Below are 23,820 nucleotides of genomic sequence, written 5' to 3' on the forward strand. Positions count from 1 at the left end.
TTCTAGAAATCTATGACATATGAATAACTGTAGATATGTATAAATGATTTATATAAAATTCTCTTGTTGATAGAGATCTGCCCTCAAGTACAAAATCATCCTCTAGATGGTATGTAAATTATATTTAATTAATTTTTCAGACAATGCAAAGAGAATAAAACGTTATCAGGGACTTCAGTTATGTCAAAACACTAAAGCTGGGGTTGTTCGCCCTGGAGCTGAGAATGATAAGTGAGCTTTGACTGTGGTGTTCACAACCATGAATAGTTTTACTGCAGTAAATAAAGAGAAAAAAGGGTTGGTAACCAGAAGAGACCGATTTAAGATGAACCAGAGGCAAAATTAAGAAATATTTCTTCTTACACATTTCTTCTTTTCTGAATTTATTGTCTGAAAAGGTGATGGAAATAGATTTGATGAACTTCCGGTGGTGACATGTAGGTGGAGCACATAGAATTTACAGTGCAGAAGGAGGCTATTTGGCCCATCAAGTCTGCATGGCCCTTGGAAAGAGCACCCTGTTTAAGCCCACGCCTCCACCCTATCCCCGTAACCCCACCTACCTTTCGGACACTAAGGGGCAATTTAGCATGGCCCATCCACCTCCCCTGCACATCTTTGGACTGTGGGAAGAAACCCACGCAGACAATGGAGACAACGTGCAAAGTCCACACAGATAGTTATCCAAGGTGGTAATTAAACCCCGGTCCCTGGAGCTGAGAGGCTGCAGACCTAACGACTGTGCCATCGTGCAGTCCTCTGTCGAGTGGCTCTTGCCAGAGTTCTCGCTTTTTGGACCTTTTCACCCAGTTTTGGGGTAACTTTTTTGTGAGCTGTCTTCAGTAAAGTCATGGGTATTAGAGGATGTTGAAATCCCAACGAAAGAATACGGCACAAAAAGGAATGAGCGCTAGTCCGCCAGTGGGTTCATATTTGGTGCAGAGTTCTGTGGGAAGAAAGATGGAGCGAGCTTGCCGGGTGGGGCTGCGGCCATTACGATGGCCACGCTTGCCGAGATGGAGCTTGAGTGGCAGTTTGCCAAGCATTTTGAGAGGCATGCGAAGGAGATAATGGGAACGCTCAAACCGTTGGTGGAAGATACGCTGGCCCTGATAAACGAGGCTGTTGGGAAGACGTCAGAGACGGTGCAGGAGCATGGTGAGGTGTTGAAGGGGGTGGAGGAGGCATTGTTACAACACAGCGACCAGCTCACCTTGATGGAAGAGAAGCTGCTGAAGGTGGAGGAAATTATTAAAGGATTGAGAGCCATAGTGGAGAGCCAGTCACGGCGGCAGAACCTTCGGATTGGATTGAATTTTGTTTATTGTCACGTGTACCGAGGTACAGTGAAAAGTATTTTTCTTCGAGCAGCTCAACGGATCATTAAGTACATGAAAAGAGAATAAAATACATAATAGGGCAACACAAGATACACAACGTAACTGCATAAACACCGGCATTGGATGAAGCATACAGGGGTGTAGTGTTAATCAGGTCAGTCCATGAGAAGGTCATTTAGGAGTCTGGTAACAGCGGGGAAGAAGCTGTTTTTGAGTCTGTTCACACGTGCTCTCAGACTTTTGTATCTCCTGCCCGATGGAAGAAGTTGGAAGAATGAGTAAACTGAGTGGGAGGGGTCTTTGATAACGCTGCCCACTTTCCCCAGGCAGCGGGAGGTGTAGATGGAGTCAATGGATTGGAGGCAGGATCGTGTGATGTGTTTACGACTCTTAAGTTTCTTGCGGTCTTGGGCCGAGCAGACTATAATTCAGCCAGATAGGATGCTTCCTATGGTTCATCTGTAAACGTCGGTAAGAGTTAATGTGGACATGCAGAATTTCCTTAGTTTCCTGAGGAAGTTTAGGCGCTGTTGTGCTTTCTTGGTGGTAGCATTGATGTTGGTGGACCAGGACAGATTTTTGGAGGTGCGTACCCCTAGGAATTTGAAGCTGCTAACCATCTCCACCTCAGCCCCATTGGTGTGTACAGTACTTTGCTTCCTGACTTCAGTGACCAGCTCTTTAGTTTTGCTGTCATTGAGGGATAGATTGTTGTCGCTGCACCACTCCACTAGGTTCTCTATCTCCCTCCTGTATTCTGACTTGTTACTCAAGATCCGTGTCCTACCTGATCTTAATTATACTCACCAGATCTGACTTACGACCACCCCCAGGTGAGGCTTCCCAAGGTTGTTGACTTGGGTGAGACCCCTCAATTTGTCACTGTCTGGCTGGGATACCCCCAAGTTGTTACCACCCAGATGAGGAGGGATGAACTGGATCCCTGCCTTTATTCAATGCCCTCTGTTGGTAGCAACAAGGTTAAATCTAAAATCCCTTTCATGGATGTCTTTCAACAGACACAATAGTTACGTTTCAAAAGAAGCAATTCAACCAGGCTTTTTTGAGTTAGTGAGTTTATCAACTACTAAAAGGTCATAATAAAGGGTAAAACACATACATGATTCTCACAGAATCCCTACAGTGCTCAAAAAGGCCATTCAGCCCATCAACATATGATTTGAAATTTCAGTAAAGTTGACTTCAGTAGGCGAACAATCAGATTTGCAGTTTCAGTAGAGTTGATTTCAGCAGGTGAATAGTTGGTTTTGCGATTCCTGTGTTCTGTAGTTTGGCAGAGAACCTTCCACAGCTTTCTTTTCAGCTGCGATCTCTTTGCTGACTGGAGCTGACTTCCACAGTCAGAGAGAGATTTGACCTGGGCAGGGTTTGTGCTTGCTGATGTTTTCTTCTGTTCAACTTACAGCACTTCGGGGCCACACTGCTGCCTCACAGCGCCGAGGACCAGGATTCAATCCCGGCCCCGAGTCACTGTCCGTGTGGAGTTTGCACATTTCCCCCGTGTCTGCATGGGTATCGCCCCCACAGCACAAAAAGATGTGCAGGGTAGGTGAATTGGCCACGCTAAATTGACCCTTCATTGGAAAAAATGGGTACTCGAAATTTTAAAGAGAAAAAAAAACTTACAGCATTTGGTCTCACAAAACACACAGGCTCTGGGACACCTTTAGAGCTGGCTTTTAACGCATTCTTTGTATATTCCATCTGGGAAGGCAAATCTGAAATTCCGTCCAGGAATTACTAACAGGATCCCTTGAGATGAGATGGTTATTGTGGCCTGTCTATACCAAAGATGGTGATCAGTTTTTGGATGCTTTACAAGTACCTTGTCTGATCTGGTAGAGTGTGGGTCGTACAGGCCCATTTCTCTACTGAACATGGATGCTAAGATATTGGTGAAGATGCTGGAATTGAGGTTGGAGGAATGCCTTCTGAAGGTGGTTGGAGAGGATCAGACGGGATTCGTTAAGGGAAGGCAGCTGCCATCAAATGTGCAGCAGCTGCTGAATGTGGTGCTTTCTCCGGCAGAAGGAAGGGAGCTGGAGGTGGCATTAAATGCGGAGAAGGCATTTGACAGACTGGAGTGGAGCTATCTACTTGCGGCGTTGGAGAAATTTGGAATTTGGCTTAAGTTTGTGACATGGGTGAAATTGTTGTACAAGGATTCGACAGCATATGTACAGGCGAACGATATGAATTTGGGTATTTCCACTATTTTGAGGAACGAGGCAGGGATGTCCCATATCATCCCTTTTTGCGCTGGTGATTGAGCCCTTGCGCTGAGGGGTTCGGACTGATGGAAGGGTAGTGGGGGGGGGGGGGGGGGGGGCGGTCGCATAGGGTGTCTGTTCTACATCTCAGACCCAAACTCATCGGTGAGGGATATAATGGGGTTGCTGAAGACATTTGGGGCATTTTGGGGGTACAAGTTGAATTTAGGAAAAAACAAATATTTTGTGGTGTCTTCTCCAGGCGCATTGCCAGGAGGGTTACCATTTTCGGTAGTGACAACTCACTTTAGGTATTTGGGGGTGCAGGTGGCACGTGACTGGGGGCAGGCTTCGTAAGCTCAATTTCACTAGGAGAGTGAAGAAGGACTTGTTGCGATGGGATAGTCTCCCCTTGTTGTTGGTCGGCCGGGTATAGGCAGTGAAGGTGAACATTCTCCCACGGTTCTTGTTTCTATTTCAGTGTCTGCTGGTCTTTTTACCAAAGTCATTTTTTAAGGGGGTGGTCTCGTTTTTTGTGTGGGCTGGGAAAGTGACTAGGGTAAGGAAAGCGGTGCTCCAATAAGGATGGCAGTCAGGGGGGGTTGGCCCTTCCGAATGTATACTATTACTGGATAGCGAATATGGGGAAGGTGCGGAGCTGGAGTAGCGAGACGGAATCTTTCTGGGTGCGGATGGAGCCAGTTCCTGTAAGGGGATCGGGGTTGCGGGCGCTGGCAACTGCACCGATACCATTCACCCAAGAGAAGTACTCGGGTAGTCCTGTGGTGGTAAGCCACGCTGAAGATTTGGAGGCAATTCGACAGCATTTTAAGTTGAGGGCAGGCTCAAGGGTGTTGTCGAAAAGGGAACCATGGGTTTGCGCCAGGGAGGATGGGTGCGAGGTTCCGGGGATGGGAGGAGACAGGGGTGAAGGAGATGAAGAATTTGTTTTTGGAGAGGCGGTTTGGAGGAGTTGGGGGTGAAGTTTGAGCTCCAGTGCAATCGGGCTTCAGGTGTATGCAGGTATGGAACTTCACATGGAAGGTCTTTTTGAACCTTTTTTGCAACAAACAAGCACAACCCCAACACCATCTCTCTCTCCTCCCCTCTCCCCATCCAGCCCTTGACGGCAACCAGATCCCTAAAGTGTAAGATAACCAAACCCTATCTCTTGTGGAATCCCTCATCCACCCCTTTCAGAGCAAATTTCGCCTTCTCCAAGTGCAGAAACTCATTAAATACTCTAGCCATGCCGAGGCAAAGGGGGGAGAAGCTGACCTCCACTCCAACAGGATGCGCCTGCGAGCGATCAACAAGGCAAGGCCAAGGCATCTGTCCCATCCCCCATCGGCAACCCTAGTGGGTCTCACCCCTAATATGGCCTCCAAGGGACCACACTCCAAATCCATGTGTAGAACCTTAGACATGGTGCTGAGAAACGACCCCCAAGATTTCTCCAACTTCGGCAGGACCAGAATATGTCAAAATGATTTGCTGGTCCCCTCTCGTATCTTACACTTGGGGCTCTGGTTGCCATCAAGGGGTAGGGGGAGTTGTTGGGGTTGTTTATATTTATTGTAAAAATATTTAAATGTTGAAAATTTGAATAAAAATATATATTTTTAAAAAGTACCTTGTCTGGAATGGGGTGGCTGCATTATCTCCTTGAGAATCGCCCTGCAGCAATTCAGCCAGTGACTGACTTTTTACCTTCAGCCACCTTTGGCTTGTATGTCTATTGTTTTTAAAAACTCACAGGTTTTACTTAAAATCCAATATTTCTGTATGTAATTCTGTGTTTTTTGCTCCCACAAGATGACACTTAAACAGAGAGCACAGTACCTAAGTCTATATGGAGAAGTATGACATACTAGCTTAATCTTTCTGAATACATTGTAATGTACAAGCATTCTGCTATCTACCATTTTATTTTTACACAATTGGGATGCTTTGTCACAATCTCTTGTCCAATTCCACAGACATCCTTGCTCAAGAGATCAATGGATTCAAGAAGGTTGCCAAATTTAGTATGAATTTACCGTATTAATTCACTAAACCCAAAAAAGACTTGAACTCAGATATTTTGCGGACATGGTGCAGGTCTTATTGATAGAACCTCACTTATGGTAGGATATAACCCATCTTTTATCTCTGTGACGAAAATGCTCTACATAGATTTGAAACATTTCACATTTGTGTGCCTTTACCTGAACGTCATGCTTTTTTTTAAACGTTGGAACGCCTTTTTCAGCTTGACATCATTGGTTGGCCTGTTGGAAGCTCAAAGAAGTATGTCATCCAAATAACATACTGTTCCCTAAATTCCTTCCAAAATTTGGTTTATCACCACTTGGAAAGTTCTGGGGGTCTGAAGAAACACAGTGACAGCACGGTAGCATAGTGGTTAGCACAATTGCTTCACAGCTCCAGGGTCCCAGGTTCGATACCCAGCTTGGGTCACTGTCTATGCAGAGTCTGCACGTTCTCCCTGTGTGTGCGTGGGCTTCCTCCGGGTGCTCCGGTTTCCTCCCACAGTCCAAAGATGTGCAGATTAGGTGGATTGGCCATGCTAAATTGCCCTTAGTCCAAAATTGCCCTTAGTGTTGGTGGGGTTACTGGGTTAATGGGATGGGGTGGGGGGTGTGGGCTTGGGTAGGGTGCTCTTTCCAAGAGCCGGTGCAGACTCGATGGGCCGAATGGCCTCCTTCTGCACTGTAAATTCTATGATTCTATGACAGCCTCTGAGACTGAAACAGATCTATGTTTGCATTAATAATCAAATATGACTTTGACTCATCTAAGGTGCAGATGTCAGATCTAACTTTGAAAAAATCTGATGTGGAGATGGCGGCGTTGGAATGGGGTAAGCACAGTAAGAAGTCTTACAACACCAGGTTAAAGTCCAACAGGGTTTGTTACAAACACTAACTTTCGGAGCACTGCTCCTTCCTCAAGTGAGTGAAGAGGTATGTTCCAGAAACATATATAAAGACAAATTCAAAGGCGCAAGACAATGCTTAGAATACGAGCATTTGCAGGTAATTAAGTCTTTACAGATCCAGAGATAGGGGTAACCCCAGGTTAAAGAGGTGTGAATTGTCTCAAGCCAGGACAGTTGGTAGGATTTTGCAAGCGCAGGTCAGATGGTGGGGGATGAATGTAATGCGACATGAATCCCAGGTCCCGGTTGAGGCTGCAATCATGTGTGCAGAACTTGGCTACAAGTTTCTGCTTGGCGATTCTGCGTTGTCGCGCATCCTGAAGGCCGCCTTGGAAAACGCTTACCCAAAGATCAGAGGCTGAATGCCCTTGACTGCTGAAGTCTGCTGTAGAGCTGGCATACAAGGTGGTTGAGTGTGAGAGAGGTGTGACAGCAGAGTCTCTCAGCGTAGCCTGTGTTGTAGGTTGACTTGAGTCCGTTTCCTCCAGCTGTTAACCACCTTGCAACAGATCTTGGCAAGGTGACTCTTCTTTATGCTGCCGTAGCATTCTGCCTCCACAAATGGACAATCCTCTGCCCAGTGTTGTCCAAAGCCCCGGTAAAATAACTTTTTAGTACCTCTGCTATGACTAACTCCTGCCTTCTACTTACTCAGCTTATTTACTTCAGCAGACGATTGACAGTTGTTAACTCTGACTTCTCTCAAGTCATATTCCACTATGTCCATGGACAATGCTGTTTGGTGAGCTACGTTAACTTTAGCAATGTTAGCACCTTACAGCGAATGCATTCACTTTTAAAAGGCACACAAATCTCTCCCACAATGCTTAACTGCTGAAATTCTCCAAAATTAGTGAATGGACAGCTTTTTCAAAGCCATAATAAAGTCTTCAATACTCTCATTGAGCAACTAATTCCTGGTTCCAAATCTCTCGCTTTCTGCAATCACCAATGGTTTAGGATTGTAATGCTGCTCAAGCTTATATAAAATGTTCAACACTGGCATGCCTTTTGGTAAGACAAGGTCAAGCAAATACTCGAGCATTTTATATACTCCTCATCCTGCTTTAGTCCAAAATATCACCTTTATCCTTTCCCTCACTAAGCTGATTAATAGCTGAATTATCGGGAACAGGAAGATATAATTAGCAGTGAAATATATCTCTATATAACGAAATAGTGAAATATAGCTCTATAAAGCGAAACTAGTGCCCTGGCCCCCGCCACACGCATCTGCCTACCTTCCACGAGGTCAGACTTCTCCTATCAGATCCTGGGTCCATCCAGAAGCAGCTGCCGACTGGGGAAACGTGATGGTCTGCATGCGAGACTAAAACAACGCGGAAAGGCTCCTCTCCCCAGCGCACTCCTGGAAAACGTCTAAGCGATCGAAAACAAGTTGGATGAACTTAACGCTAGACTTACCTCTCAGAAGGAAGTAAGAGACTGCTGTGTGCTCTGTTTCACAGAGACATATCTCACTTATGCCTCATCGGACTGTGCTATAAAATCTGAAGTCTTCTCAGTACACCGGACGGACCGCACGGTGTCATCAGGTAAAGCAAAGGGTGGAGGGCTTTGCCTCATCAACTCCTGGTGCTCGGATCTGGCGACCATGGCGACCTTGAATACCTGACTGTGAATCGCCACCCGCACTACCTTCTACGTGAGTTCACTTCAGCCATAATCACAACTGTCTACATCCCACTCCATGTGGAAGTGAAGAAAATGTGGATGAATTGTACACAGCTATAAATAACAATGAAATAGAACACCTGGAGGCCTTGTTCATTGTGGCCGGGGACTTCATTCAGGCCAACCTCAAGAATGTACTGCCAAAATTCCACCAACACATCTGTCCTACCAGGGGCGCCAACATTCACGACCACTGCCACACAAAAATCCAGGGCGCCTACCAATCCATCCCCTGGTCCGAGGCAACAGAAGAGCTCCTACGTGACTGCTTGGTGTCAGTGGACTGCCCATATTTAAGAACTCAGTGACCAACCTAAATGAGTATGCCACCAGAGTCACAGACTTTACCAGCAATGTGGATTTTTAAAAAGCATTTGATAGTTAGCTGGATTAAGCTCTTGACATTTTTGGAATATGCTGGAGAGATTGACTCATAAGAAATCTGTACATGTGACAAACAGCAACAGTGAGGGTAGCAAACAGGGAGTCAGAACCATGTGTAATTGGAAGAGCAGTTTGGCAAGGGTGTTATATATCACCGGTCTTCTTCAATGTCTATGCAGAAACAATGAGTACAGGAGTGTCTATGCATAATCTGGTGTTAGGGTTGTGGAGGGATGGCGAATGATAACATCAGCTAAATTTTCAGATGATAAACTATGAAGAGAGGCTGGATAGAGGGGATTTGAGGAAAAGCTTTTTCACCCAAAGGGTGGTGGGAATCTGGAACTCACTGCCTGAAAGGGTGGTAGAGGCGGGTACCCTCACAATATTTAAGAAGCATTTGAAATGCCATAGCATATAAGGCTACAGACCAAGTGCTGGAAAATGGGATTAGAATAGATAACTGTTAGGGCGGCACGGTGGCACAGTGGTTAGCATTGCTGCCTACGGCGCTGAGGACCCGGGTTCGAATCCCGGCCCTGGATCACTGTCTGTGAGGAGTTTGCACATTCTCCCCATGTGCAGGTTAGGTGGATTGGCCACATTAAATTGCCCCTTAATTGGAAAAAATGAATTGGATATTCTAAATTTATAAAACAAAAATAGATAACTGATGGCTGGCACAGACAGGATTGGCCAAAGGGCCAATTTCAGTGCTATGAAACTCTATGACTCTGTAAAGCACTTTCAGCAAGCACTGAAGGAGGGTTAAAAGAACTAGTAGACAGACTATTAACAGAAGATATGAACTTTGGAATGAAAGTGAACATCGGCAAAACCAAAGTAATATCCAAAAAGCAACAAAATATATTCATATGTTCAGAGAAAGAAAATAACTAGAACAGGGATGATAAGTCAAGTATTTAACAAGTACAATACCTGCAGAGGGAATGTACAAAGAAATAAGAACAAAGATAGCAATGGGAAAGGCTGCATTTAGTAAGAAGAGACAGTTGTTAACTGGAAAGCTGAATAGACAAATTAAGAAGCAACTTGTAAAGAATTTGGAATGTTGTTGTATGGATGTAAGACTTGGACCTTACGGATGTAAGGAGACCAACTTTCTAAATAGCTTTCAAATATGAGTCTGGAGGAGACTGGAAAGGATCAACTGGAGAGAAAAAAATAACAAATGCTGAAGCGTTGAGGAGAGCAAATGAACAAAGACATTTGCTGAACGGAATTAGGAAAAGCGACTGGGTAGGGCACATCTTCAGAGGAAACAGAGTTTCGAAGTAATGCAATGGAAGGAAGATTTCAAGGAAAAAGAGGAAGAAAATGTCAATGTTCTATGACTTTAAAATTGCAGAAAGTTACTGGAAAATGAAAATATTGGCACAGGATAGAAAGGCATAAAGAAGACTAAGGGCCAAGAACCTGCCTTAGGGCAAGTTCTTGCACCCAAGAACTTAGCTGAAAATGAAAACTGTCAAGGATTAATGGTAAAAGTGCTAAGTAAATTTACTGGACACAAACTGCAAATGAAAAATCTTGAATAGAACCAGTACTGCACATTCATAGCAACTCTGGCACTGTCGATAAAGAGAAGATAGGATTTTGATTTGGGTGCAGTGCCTTTTTCAATTGTAACTGGGTCTAATGCTGGGCCAGAATTCACTGCAACTGAGAATAGTCTGAAAGTAGTTGTGCCCCACCATCGATAAATCAAATCCTGCCGTATAGTTGAGATTATTTAGACTTCTAGTTTTCTTTCTTGATGGGTTTCTCCAGTGGTTTTGCACCAAAATTTGAAGTGCAGGAGCTCTAAGAAAATGTGTTGTCATATAATTTCTATATGTATTATGTTGTTTTATGTTTGGGCCCCCGCTGCTCCAACCCCTGGAACTTACCTTCAAAACTTATGTTCCCACTCTTTACTGCTGGTTCCTCCCTATATTTGATGCTGATGGGCTCAAGTGCGCAGCTTTCCACCATTTTACAAATATAAGTCACTTGAATGTTCAACAAGTTTGGCAACTCTATTTTTTTTAAACTAAATTTAGAGTACCCAATTCAGTTTTTCCAATTAAGGAGCAATTTAGCATGGCCATCCACCTACCCTGCACATCTTTGGGTTGTGGGGGCAAAACCCATGCAAACACAGGGAGAATGTGCTAACTCCACACGAACAGTGACCCAGAACCGGGATCGAACCTGGGACCTCGGCGCCGTGAGGCAGCAGGGCTAACCCTCTGCACCACCGTGTTGCCCGGCAAGTCTGTTTTAAAAAGGTGCCAAAGCAGCACTACACCAGATTATCATTACAGATGGCTGTACATGGACATCATCTGCTTTTACAAGATGCAGCAACTCACCAAGGCTCCTTCAACAACGCCTTTCAAACCACCTACCACCGAGAAGGACAAGGGCAGCAGATGCATTGGAATCGCCTGGAGGTTCCCCTCCAAGCCACACACCATCCTGACTTGGCAAATATATCTCCGTTCCTGCACTGCCACTGGGTTAAAATCCTAGAACGCCCTCCCTAACCGCAGGGTGGGTGTACCTACACCACATGGACTGGACAGTGATGCTTACATATTAATAATACATGAACAATTAAAAACATTCAGATTGACAATCACCCATCAGAACTGGAAGGTAGAACAACTTTTAAGCAAGTCTTTGTCTCACTGAGTCTATTTAGGGAGCTGGGTTGAAATGGGATTTGGCGATGCCATTCTCGACATCTGAGGCAAAGCTGCTAATGGTTTCCTACAACCGAGAAATTATAAATTCCCTTAATTAATAAAATCAAAATATATTTAAACATCAAACAGAGGACAGGCCATCTTTACCTTTTAATTTTGAAATGGCTTTAACTATTAAGCAGTTTTGCCCAGATTCAAGGGGGCGATTGAAAAACCTACGTCTGAATAGAAATATTTTGACGAGCTACGAAGTCCATTTGATTTGTCGCATTCTTGCCTTGCGCTCGAAAACCAACATCAACAACCAAGCAAGGCTTAAAAATAACACCGCGACCCGAAAACTCCGGCGGCGGCGGCCGGAACCTATTTCCAAGGGCTGGTTTTCTGTCGGAAGCTGCAGAGGGTGGCGCCGGTTACTGGGGCCCGTTTGGAAAAATTGGAACCTTTCATGCACGCGGCTGCTCCGGCGCGAGCGCCTGCAGATAACGGCGGCCCAAGCACCAGCTCGAGCGTCTCCAGGTAACGGCGGCCCCAGCACCAGCTCGAGCGTCTCCAGGTAACGGCGGCCCAGCTCGAGCGTCTCCAGGTAACGGCGGCCCCGGCGCCTCCAGGTCACGGAGGCCCCAGCTCGAGCGTCTCCAGGTAACGGCGGCCCCGGCGCGAGCGCCTGCAGGTAACGGGGGCCCCACCACCAGCACGAGCGTCTCCAGTTAACGGCGGCACCAGCACCAACTCGAGCACCTCCAGGTAACGGCGTCCCCACCACCAGCACGAGCGTCTCCAGGTAACAGCGGCCCGAGCGAGCGTCTGCGCGGAACGGGGGCGGGGAGTGCGCGGCGCACGGAGAATCTCGTTACCCGTGCGAGGGATCCGGTCCCGCCAGGCATCTTAACCTGACTTGTGGCTGGAGTGGGGCGGTGTGTGGTGAGCGCTGGCAAAGCGTCCACTGGTTTCCGTGCGCCCCCCAGACACCACCCCTCTCTCTCTCTCTCTCTCCCTGCTAACTCTACCTAATCCCTCTTTCAAACTGTCTCCCAGTCCATCCCCATCTTCACCAAACTCGCCTACCTCATCAAGTTTAGTACATCTGTTCACCCACCCGCCCCCTCCAAGTTCAATCCCACAAATGTCCCCACCTCTGCTCACTCCCTACTTGTTTTGCTGAGATCAAAGAGCGAGTGAGTAAACTCGACATTTAACGTTTTCAATCAGCGCAGAATGAGTAGCAATATAAAAGAATAGATTAATGCAGTATATACAGCCAAGACAGTAATGAGAGCCACATGGGAACCCTGATCAAGTATCTTAGTCAGCTCAGTCTGTGAAAAATCCATCTGTTTCCTATCACGGACACGAGGGACGGGATTCTCCATTTCTCAGTCTAAGCGTTGACGGCAACGGAGAATCCGCGGACTTGTACGACAGAAGAACCGGCGCTGCACCTGGACTGATTCCGCTACCATTGAGGGGCTAACACCGATGCCGTGTGGAACACGCTCGATTCCACTGAAAAATGGTGCGCGATATGCCAGGTCCGTGATCACACTCGGGAGGCTGACAAGCTGCAGCCGCACATACAGATTACACTCCCTACACACACTTATCACAGCCAAAAATATGGCACTGGTTGTGCTGGAGTGCTTCCATACAGCTGATGGGTTGTCTGGGGCCAGAGGGCATCTTGGGGAGGACACCATATGATCCGTGCACCAGGTTCAAAGTGGACAGTTAGCAGTGTGCGCAGCTGCATGGCTGCCTTGCCAGCTGCGGCAATGGTGCTCCGTGTCTGTCCACCCTGACCCCACAGCTCACCTCCTGGCCACCCCCATACTCCCCCCAGCCCTGGCAGAGGCCCCTGGCCCGCGGTGCAACTGTCAGCACACTATGGCCACGTTGATCACTTTCCATACCCCTCTCCCTCAGCAGCCGCCATGACGGTTTCACAAATTTTAAAAGCACAAGTGAACCACGTCGTCGGGAACCTGGCCCATCAGAGGCGGAGAATCGCGGAAGCCCTGGTGAGTACAGGGTTGGGCCCGCTAATGATATGCAAACAGTGCCTACTGTATATGCGGAGAGAAATGCATTTGACGCCGTTTTTGAGTTGACAGAGAATCGTGATTTGGCGTCAAATTGACGGCTGCCGCGATTTTGGCGTCGGAAGCAATTCTCTGCCAAATCACATTTCCCGATTTTGCCGTGGGTAACGGAGAATCCCGCCCAAGACATTTAAGTACTGAAGGTGGTGCAAAGAGTCACAAGGCAGTTTACTAATCTGGCGCCCAGTACTAATTTGCATGACTATGCCAATCTTTCTTTACCTGATGTCTGCCCACAATCTTTCTTTGCTCCAATTCTTGCCCTTGTTTCTTCTTCCTCAAGCACATATATGAAAATACGAATTAGATTCAGGAATAGGCCATTCGGCCCATTGAGCCTGCTCCTCCATTCAGTGAGATCATGGCTGATCATCTCCACTTTCCTCCGTAAACTTTGACTCCCTTGTTAGTCAAGAATTTATCTACCTCCGTCTTAAAAATATTCAATGACTCTGCCTTTACCACTATTTGGGGAAGAAAGTCACAAAGACTCAACCCTCAGAGAAATAATTTTTTCCCATCCCCGTCTTAAATGGGAGACCCCTCCACATTGAAACTGTATTCTCTAGTCCCAGTCTCTCCCAAAAGGAGCAACACCCTTTCAGCATGCACTCTATCAAGGCAGCTCAGGATCTTTTTCTGGTTGGCGATCAGTGGCTTGCGATGTGCCCCAGGTATCAGTTTTGGGACCCCAATTGTTTACAATTTACATAGATGATTTGGAGTTGGGGCCAAGTGTAATGTGTCAAGGTTCTCAGATGACTCAAGATGAGTGGTAGAGTAAAGTGTGCAGAGGACATAGAAAGTCTGCAGAGTGATATTGATAGTTTGAGTGGGCAAGGGTCTTGCAGATGGAGTATAATGTTGGTAAATGTGAGGTCAACCATTTTGGTAGGAATAACAGAAAAATGGACTATTATTTAAATGGTAAAAAAAATTGCAGCATACTGCTGTGGAAGGGACCTGGGTGTCCTTGTGCATGAATCCCAAGAAGTCGGTTTGTAGGTGCAGCAGGTAATTAAGAAGACAAATGGAATTTTGTCCTTCATTGCCAGAGGGATGGAGTTTAAAAACAGGGAGGTTATGTTGCAACTGTATAGGGTGCTGGTGAGACCACATCTGTAGTGTTGCGCACAGTTTTGGTCTCCTTACTTTAGAAAGGATGTACTGGCACTGGAGGGCTGCAGAGGAGATTCACTCGGTTGATTCTGGAGGTGACAGGATTGGATTATGAGGAGAGACTGAGACTATACTCATTGGAATTTAGAAGAATGAGGGGGATATCTGATAGAAACATGAAATTATAAAGGGAATAGTTAAGATAGAAGCAAGGAGGTGGTGTTTCCACTGATGGGTGAAACTAGAACTAGGGGGCACAGTCTCAAAATAAGAGGGAGCAGATTTAGAACTGAGTTGAGGAGGAACTTTGTCACCCAAAGATTGTAAAGCTCTGGAATTCCCTGCCCAATGAAGCAGTTGAGGTGACCTCGTTGGATGTTTTTAAGGCAAAGATAGATAGATTTTTGAACAGTGAAGGAATTGTGGATTATGTTGAGCGGGCAGGTAAGTGGAGCTGAGTCCACAAAAAGATCAGTCATCTTATTGAATGGCGGAGCAGGCTCGAGGGGCCAGATCAGTGGCGTGCAGAGGTCTGGTGATGCCCGGGGCAAATCTTGATTGTATGCCCCAAAGCCCCACGTAAATATTTCATTAAATATCACCAAAAAACCTATAAAAAACGTAGTTGCACCCGTTCTAGAGCTATTCACTGACCTCTTTATCTTTGTCATCTCTAAGGTATAGGACGGCTGCCTGAGGTTAAATTGCGCTGTAAGAGTTAGTTAAATTCCCCTTAGCGCTGGGATTCTAGGGATATTCTTCTCTTCTTGAGTCATTTTGCTTTGCAGCAATGGGTGAGATGTTATGTCTCAAAAGTTGTGCCTCCCTCCTCTGCAACCCCCATGGAGAAGGATAAGAGCAGCAACGTCATGGAAATACTGTTATGACCCTGGTGGAAACAAACTACAAACAACCCAACTAAGACCAATATACAAGACTTCACTTTTATATTAGCAATCACACCAAAATCAACATAAATTAAACATGAATTAACAGGAAAATTGCAATAATATGACCGATAAATTACACATAGCAGATACAAAGACATATCTCACACATTTCTCAGTCAGCCCATTCAGCACGTATTGCATTCATTTCAGCCACAATATCCTTCAAAACGTTGAACTTCTTCAAATCAAATTCCATTTTCATTTCTCTAAAGCTTTAGCACCGAGTCTCATCAAACACCGGCATTACTTCACCCAATTTCCACAAATATAATTTTCACAGTCGACACATTTCCAGATCCCTTCTTCTTCACAAAACCCTGGTCATGTGGGGCCTGTTTTTGCACTATGCCAGTGCATAAAGGGTCCCCAAATCCAGATATAAAAGCTTTGTTCAAGATCCGAGCTCCAGCAGCTTGCAGTCAAGTAGAACATAGAACAGTACAGCACAGAACAGGCCCTTCAGCCCTCGATGTTGTGCCGAGCAATGATCACCCTACTCAAACCCACGTATCCACCCTATACCCATAACCCAACAACCCCCCCCCAACCTTACTTTTTTAGGACACTACGGGCAATTTAGCATGGCCAATCCACCTAACCCGCACATCTTTGGACTGTGGGAGGAAACCGGAGCACCCGGAGGAAACCCACGCACACACTGGGAGGACGTGCAGACTCCGCACAGACAGTGACCCAGCCGGGAACCGAACCTGGGACCCTGGAGCTGTGAAGCATTTATGCTAACCAGCATGCTACCGTGCTGCCCCTGTCTCTGAGAATCTCCCATTTATAGGACCCTGGGCTTTAAGCATAAAGGGTAAGAGGGCAAAAGTTAAGAGGCCACGATGAATCTTTATAAAATACTGGTTCTGTCCCAAATGGGTGCCCCTGGCCCAAATGTCAAATTCTGGGCACGACAGTTTAGTAAGTTGACAACTATAGAGAGGGTGCAGAGAAGAGTTTAAAAATGGATCTAAAGATAAAGAATAAATAAAACTCACCCATGGTGGCATTGATTGCCGTCGATTCGGGAGAAGTCGCGCCCTTTTTGTTCACGCTCCAGCCGCCGAGTGCAAAGCCGCCTCTTCACCAGCGGCGACCGCGGTGCGCAGGCGCGCTCCGGCCGACCGCGGTGCGCAGGCACGCTCCGGCCGACCGCGGTGCGCAGGCGCGCTCCGTTCTCTTCACGCTGCTGCCCCCATCCAATGGATGCCCGGGGCCAGCGCACCGTCGGCCCCCCCCTCTGCACGCCACTGGGCCAGATAGCCTACTTATGCTCCTACTTCTTATGTTCTTATTTTTTTTCAACAAGATTACCTCTCACTCTTCTAAACACCAATGGGTGCAGGACCAATTTGGCCAACCTTTCCTCATAAGATAACCCCTTCATCCCAGGAATCAGTTGAGTGAACCTTCGCTGAACTGCTTCTAATGCAGTCATGTGCTTTCTTAAATAAGGAGAGCAAAACTGAACACAGTCCTCTAGATGTTGCCTCACCAATGCCCTGTACAACTGTTACAAAACATCCATAAGACATAGGAGCAGAATTAGGCTAATTGGCCCACCGAGCCTGCTCCCACCATCCAATGCGATAATGACTGGTCTGATGTAATCCTCAACTCCACTTTCCAACTGTATCCCCATAACTGCTGAGGGTTGGTCCAGATTTTCTATGTAAGTTTGAAACCTAGGACTTCCATCATTCGGATGAGAAACCAGATGATATTTGCAGTCAACCAGGATGCATGCCATTGAGAAGTAGGGCTGTTTTAAGTTTGTAGCATGTAGAATGTGTTTCAGTTGGTTCCGTGGAATTTCGGACGACTGTGTGGGATCTGAACAGTTCCCACACTATACGCTATGTTTTTATGCAAGCCACCAGCCTATTCCACACATTATCATTCTGCAACATCACTCCATCCTCATCCATCCATTCGTTGTCATGGATATGCACAAACAAATCCTGCTGCGAACTTGATTTTTTGGCACAAATTTTACATTTGGAAATGACCTTTATAACTGATCAAATCAAGAGGCACGAGTGAAGAAATAGGACAGAAATTTCAGTCATACCGAGGGTCTAATGTCAGTGGTTCAACCTTTGAATGTGTACCTCAGCAGGCCATTCGAGAATTATGTTTGCATTGAATGGTGGATGGTTAACGGAGAAAAGGTCTTCACAAAGAATGAAAATATATGTGCTGTCCCACTTGATCTTTTGTGTGGTTTTGTCATCAAATGGGGCGGTGCTTTTAATGAACTGTTGTTCGACAGTGCAGAAAATGTAGAATGTCCAATAGAGAAGATGATTTGTTGTGATCATGAAACTGAAAGGATCACATCTGATCCAAAGTGGGATCCTTACGATAATGCCATTGCCCAAGGGAATTGGGTGAATTTGATTAACTCTTTGCAATTGATGTTGAAGGCGATGAATTTGATAGTTTTTAAAATGTTATGATTTTGTTCAAACAAGTAAAACAGAAACTTTGTTTTATTTTAACATTTCAAAATGGTGACCAACTGCACCAACACCGGCGGTTCACATTTTATAACACCATAGGAGCAGAATTAGACAACTCGGTCCATCGAGTCTGCTCCACCATTCAATCATGGCTGATATTTTTCTCATCCCCATTCTCCTACTTTCTCCCCATAACCCCATATCTCCTCATTGATCAAAAACCTATCTATCTCTGTCTTAAAGATACTCAGTGATTTGGCCTCCACAGCCTTCTGCGGCAAAGAGCTCCACAGATTCACCACCCTCTGGCTGAAAAAAATCCTCCTCATCTCTGTTTTTAAAGGATCGTCCCTTTAGTCTGAGATTGTGTCCTCTGCTTCTATTTTTCCTACAAGTGGGAACATCCACTCCATGTCCACTCTACCCAGGCCTCGCAGTATCCTGTAAGTTTCAATAAGATCCCCCCTCATCCTTCTAAACTCCAACGGGTACACACCCAGAGTCCTCAACCATTCCTCATACGCCAAGCTCTTCATTCCAGGGATCATTCTTGTGAACCTCCTCTGGACTCATTCGACGGCCAACACATCCTTCCTTAGATAAGGGACCCTCACAATACTCCAAATGGGGTCTGACCAGAGCCTTATACAGCATCAGAAGTACATCCCAAGTCTTGTATTCTAGCCCTCTCGACATGAATGCTAATATTGCATTTGCCTTCCTAACTGCCAACTGAACCTGCACGTTAACCTTAAGAGAATCGTGAACAAGAACTCCCAAGTCCCTTTGTGCTTCTGATTTCCTAAGCATCTTCCCATTTAGAAAATAGTCTGTGCATTCATTTATCCTTCCAAAGTGCATAACCTCACACTTTTCCATATTTTATTCCATCTGCCACTTCTTTGCCCACTCTTCTAGCCTGTCCAAGTCCTTCTGCAGCCCGCCTGCTTCCTCAATACCACCTGCCCCTACACAGATCTTTGTATCAACTGCAAACTTAGCAACTGTGCCTTCAGTTCCTTCTTCCAGATCATTAATGTATATTGTGAACACCACTGAAGCACACCACTAGTCACCGGCTGCCATCCTGAAAAAGATCCCTTTATTCCCACTCTCTGCCTTCTGCTAGTCAGCCAATCCTCTATCCATGCCAGGATCTTACCCTTAACACCATGGGCTCTTAACTTATTTAACAATCTCCTATGCGGCACCTTGACAAAGGCCTACTGGAAATCTAAATAAATCACTTCCTCTGGTTCTCCTTTGTCTAACTTCCTTGTTACTTCCTCAAAGAACTCTAACAGATTTGTCAGACATGACCTCCCCTTGACGAAGCCGTGCTGACTCAGTCCTATTTTATCATGCACTTCCAAGTCCTCCGCGATCTCATCTTTAATAATGGACTCTAAAATCTTACCAATGACTGAAGCCAGGCTAACCAGCCTATAATTTCCTGTCTTCTGCCTCCCTCCGTTCTTAAACAGGGATGCTATATTAGCCACTTTCCAGTCCTCTGGGACCCTTCCAGCCTCCAATGATTCCTGAAAAATCACAACCAATGCCTCCACGATCTCCTCCGCTATCTCTTTTAGAACCCTGGGGTGTAGTCCATCCGGTCGAGGTGATTTATCCACCTTCAGATCTTTCAGTTTCCCCAGAACTGTCTCCTTAGTAATGGCCACTGTACTCACCTCTGACCCTGGAGCTCTGGCATCCCACTGGTGTCTTCCATCGTGAAGACTGTGTAAAGTAATTTCAGTTCATATGTCATTTCTTTGTTTCCTATTATTACTTCTCCAGCCAGTTTCCAGTTGTCCAATGCCTATTTTTGCCTCTTGGCTTTTAGATATTGCAAAAAACTCTTCCTATCTTCCTTTATATTACTAGCTAGTTTGCACTCCTACTTCATCTTCTCCCACCTTATTGCTTTTTAGTTGTCCTCTGCTCGCTTTTAAAGGCTTCCCAATCCTCTGACTTCCCACTAATCCTCACCACTTTGTATACTTTTTCTTTAGCTTCTATGCTGTCCTTGACTTCTCTCATCAGCCACGGATGCCTTGTCCTCCTCTTAGCATGTTTCCTCCTCCTTAGGATGAATTTCTGTTGTGCCTCCCGAATAACCCCCAAAAACCCCTACCTTTGTTTTTCCACTGTCTTCCCTGCTACGCCCCTTTTCCAATCAACTCTGGCCAGCTCCTCCGTCATGTCTTTGTAGTTACCCTTATTTAATTATAGCACCGTTAAATCAGATTGCAGCTTCTCCCTCTCAAACTGCAGGGTAAATGCAGGATAAATTCTGTCATATTGTGGACACTACTCCCTAAGGGTTCCTTCACCTTAAGTTCCCTAATCAAGTCTGCCTCATTACACATCACCAAATCCAGAATTGCCTTTTCCCTAGTAGGCTCTGCCACAAGCTGCTCCAAAAAGACATCTCTTAGACATTCCACAAATTCCTTTTCTTGGGATCGACTACCGCCTGATTTTCCCAGTCCATCTGCATATTGAAGTCCCCCATGATTATTGTAATATTGCCTTTTTACATGCCTTCTCTATCTCCTGATTTATTTTCTGCCCCACATTCTGACTACTGCTAGTCAGAATGTGGGGCAGAACTGGCTCTGTTGCTCAGCAGGGGAGGGCAAAGTGCAGGAGAACAATAGTTTTAGGGGACTCTATAGTAAGGGGCACAGATAGGCGCTTCTGTGGACGTGAAAGAGACTTCAGGATGGTATGTTGCCGCCCTGGTGCCAGGGTCAAGGATGTCTCTGAACGAACACAGAACATCCTGAAGGGGGAGGGTGAACAGCCAGAGGTCGTAGTACACATAGATACTAACAACATAGGCAGGAAGAGTGATAAGGTCCTGCAGAAGGAATTCAGGGAGTTAGGCAGTAAGCTAAAAAGCAGGACCTCTAGAGTTGTAATCTCAGGATTACTCCCTGTGCCACATGCCAGTGAACACGTGGCTAAACTGATGGTGTAGGAGGGAGGGTTTCAGATTTTTGGACTATTGGGATCGCTTCCGGGGCAGGTGGTACCTGTACAAGGACGGGCTGAATCTAATCTGGAGGTGCACCGATGTACTGGCTGGGAGGTTTGCTAGATTCATTCAGGAAGATCTAAATATCCAAGGATATGTGTCCTATCGAAAGGACAGGCAAATAGGCAAAGAGAGTGGGGTTGCATTGTTAGTAAGGAATGAAGTTAAACTGATAACAAGGAGCGACATAGAATCAGAAGGCATAGAATCTCTGTGGGTAGAGTTGAGGAATCACAAAGGTAAAAAGACCCTGATGGGAGTTACATACAGTAGTATGTATGTATCTATGTGTACTACGACCTCTGGCTGTTCACCCTCCCCCTTCAGGATGTTCTGTGTTCGTTCAGAGACATCCTTGACCCTGGCACCAGGGCGGCAACATACCATCCTGAAGCCTCTTTCACGTCCACAGAAGCGCCTATCTGTGCCCCTTACTATAGAGTCCCCTAAAACTATTGTTCTCCTGCACTTTGCCATCCCCTGCTGAGCAACAGAGCCAGTTGTGGTGCCACTGTTCTGGTTGCTGTTGTTTTCCCCTGATAGTCTATTCCCCTCAACAGTATCCAAAACGGTGTACTTGTTAGAGAGGAGAACAGCCACAGGGGATTTCTGCGCTGATTGCCTGCCCTTTCTAACGGTCACCCATCTGTCTGCCTGCACCTTTGGTGTGACCACATCTCTATAACTCCTATCTATGACACTTTCCGCCACCTGCATGCACCTAAATGCATCCAACTGCTGCTTCAACGGAACCACATGGTCTGTGAAGAGCTGCTATTGGTTACACTTGCTGCAGACGTAGTAGATCGGAACACTGGAAGCATAGATCTGCCATAACTCACAGTTGGAGCTCTGCACCCTGCTGAGTGACATTTAAGCACTAGTTAATTAATTTGAAATAAATACTTGAATAATTGTTAGATTGAGTTACAATTAACTATATGGCCCTGATGCTAAATTTTTACTGTAAATTTAAATGCTCGGATTTAGTTACTCTATCTACCTCGTTAATTAATAAGTTTTCATTTGTTTTTTTTTCAATGTTATTTTTTTCAAAATTAACCGATTTCCTACCAGCCAATCAGTTCACAGCTTTACTGTGATGTCACTTCAGTCCCTCCCCCCCACCCCCCCACACACAATTTGAAGAGGTATTTGTATCATTTACCTTCCCGGGATGCACTCTGGATCTCTCCCTGCAGATTAACAGTTACAAAAAAGCCAGAAGAAGAAAACAAAACAAAAAGGGAAAATGCACTGAATTATCACACTGCTCCAAATTACCAAGCTCCAATTCCCACTCTGGCTGTCTCATTCACTCAGGCTGTCTTGACTTCATCGTGCGCAAAGCTTATTCGGCATATAAGCGACCACTGATTTTGGATGGATTCGTCAAAGCTTTAAAGGTTGACTTGTATGCCAGAGATTCACTCCACAATGTACCCAGCTCAAGATAAATCTTCTTAAACAAGCTTTGACAAAGAGTAATCCAGATTTGAAACATTATCTCCCTTCACTCACCACAGATGCTGTCAGACCTGAAGAGATTGTCCAGTATTTTTTTTTGTTTCAGGTTCCAGCATCTGCAGTAATTTGCTTTTATCTTTAATGAATCTTCTTAAGTTTCTTTGTGTTGATTGACACTGTTGTATTTGAGCTGATTTGAGCTGGTTCAAGCTAGAAGAAATCAACAGTTTTAAACTTTCAAATTGTGCCATGCATTGATTAACATCATTTTACAAATATTGCTGCATTTACGATAGTTGAAATCTACAATACAAGCTATATCATTTATGGCAGTGTCTCATGCAAAGACAATTTGTGGATACAAATTCAAAAGTAGCCTTCAAAAAGGAATTTGATGAACACTTAAAAGAGAAAGAGTTCTAGAGTATGGGGAAAGTGTGGGAGAACGGGATGAGCTTGATTGCTGTTCGAAATAGTATAGTTACTTTTAAATTCTAAATGAGAATGAGACACAATTTTTTCTTTCCCATAAAGAAATGCTGAAGAAGGTTGGCAGAAAACCAGAATCTGATTCTGAGAGAGAGGACGCGGACCTCTGCAAAAGAGTCAAGTTAGATCCAGATGTTTCCAGCATAGCTCTCAACTTCAAAAGCCCAGCCAGCTTGTTTGAGAGTCTGATCTCTCCCATCGGAAGTAAAGAGTTCTACAATGAATATTGGGAGCAGAAACCTCTCCTAATACAGAAGAATGACCCTTCAGTAGCTGCTTACTATCAATCATTATTTAAGTTTGATGATTTAAAGGAGATCTGCAAAGGTGATGTATTTTATGGAAGAGATGTTAATTTTTGTCGATGTACAAGTGGGAAGAAGAAGGTTTTAAACAAAGATGGGAAGGTTAACTACACACAACTACAGAAAGACTTTGAACAGAAGAAAGCTACAATACAGTTTCACCAACCACAGAGGTTTAAGGTACAGTTTCTGAATGATATCTGTTTTCAGGTGTGATTTGTAGTCAAAATATCTTTTCATTTTCATTTCAGCACAAAGCACAGATTTTCTTTACTCTTTTTCAAGGATGAATTGTGGAAGATCCAGGAAAAATTGGAATGTTTCTTTGGTTCATTAGTTGGATCTAATGTTTACATCACACCTGCGGGTTCTCAGGGTCTACCACCCCATTATGACGATGTTGAGGTATGATTAAAGACTTACCTTGCTGCTCTCATTTCAGGATTAAGAGTGGATAAAAGGCACTGTATACTTTGCCTGAAAAAATATTTGCTTCGGTTATACAGGTTTTTATTGCAGTACATGGCAAAAGTTAGGATACTTTTGTTCTTTAATGTTCTTATCAACTTGGTAAGTGAGTA

At 45.2% G+C, this 23,820-nt stretch overlaps 1 protein-coding gene across 8 annotated transcripts in view; it reads left to right on the top strand.

The window, feature by feature from the left end:
* Positions 1 to 11,499: 11,499 nt before the first annotated feature.
* riox2 (ribosomal oxygenase 2) overlaps positions 11,500 to 23,820 on the top strand; it is a 69,632-nt gene continuing 57,311 nt past the window's right edge. Inside the window, exons 1-4 of one of the 8 annotated variants that reach the window (XM_038802169.1) lie at positions 11,501 to 11,858; positions 11,945 to 12,086; positions 22,980 to 23,419; positions 23,525 to 23,644. In XM_038802169.1, coding sequence (XP_038658097.1) covers positions 22,982 to 23,419; positions 23,525 to 23,644 — 558 coding nt within the window. In that variant the 5' untranslated portion in view covers positions 11,501 to 11,858; positions 11,945 to 12,086; positions 22,980 to 22,981. Of the gene's footprint in view, positions 11,859 to 11,888; positions 12,087 to 12,142; positions 12,481 to 12,512; positions 12,835 to 22,979; positions 23,420 to 23,524; positions 23,645 to 23,820 lie in introns of those variants that run through there. The other 7 variants (XM_038802172.1, XM_038802168.1, XM_038802170.1 and 4 more) reach the window with 7 other exon arrangements.

The sequence above is a fragment of the Scyliorhinus canicula genome, chromosome 7, assembly GCF_902713615.1.
Source record: "Scyliorhinus canicula chromosome 7, sScyCan1.1, whole genome shotgun sequence".
In the NCBI taxonomy this organism is placed as follows: Eukaryota; Metazoa; Chordata; class Chondrichthyes; order Carcharhiniformes; family Scyliorhinidae; genus Scyliorhinus; species Scyliorhinus canicula.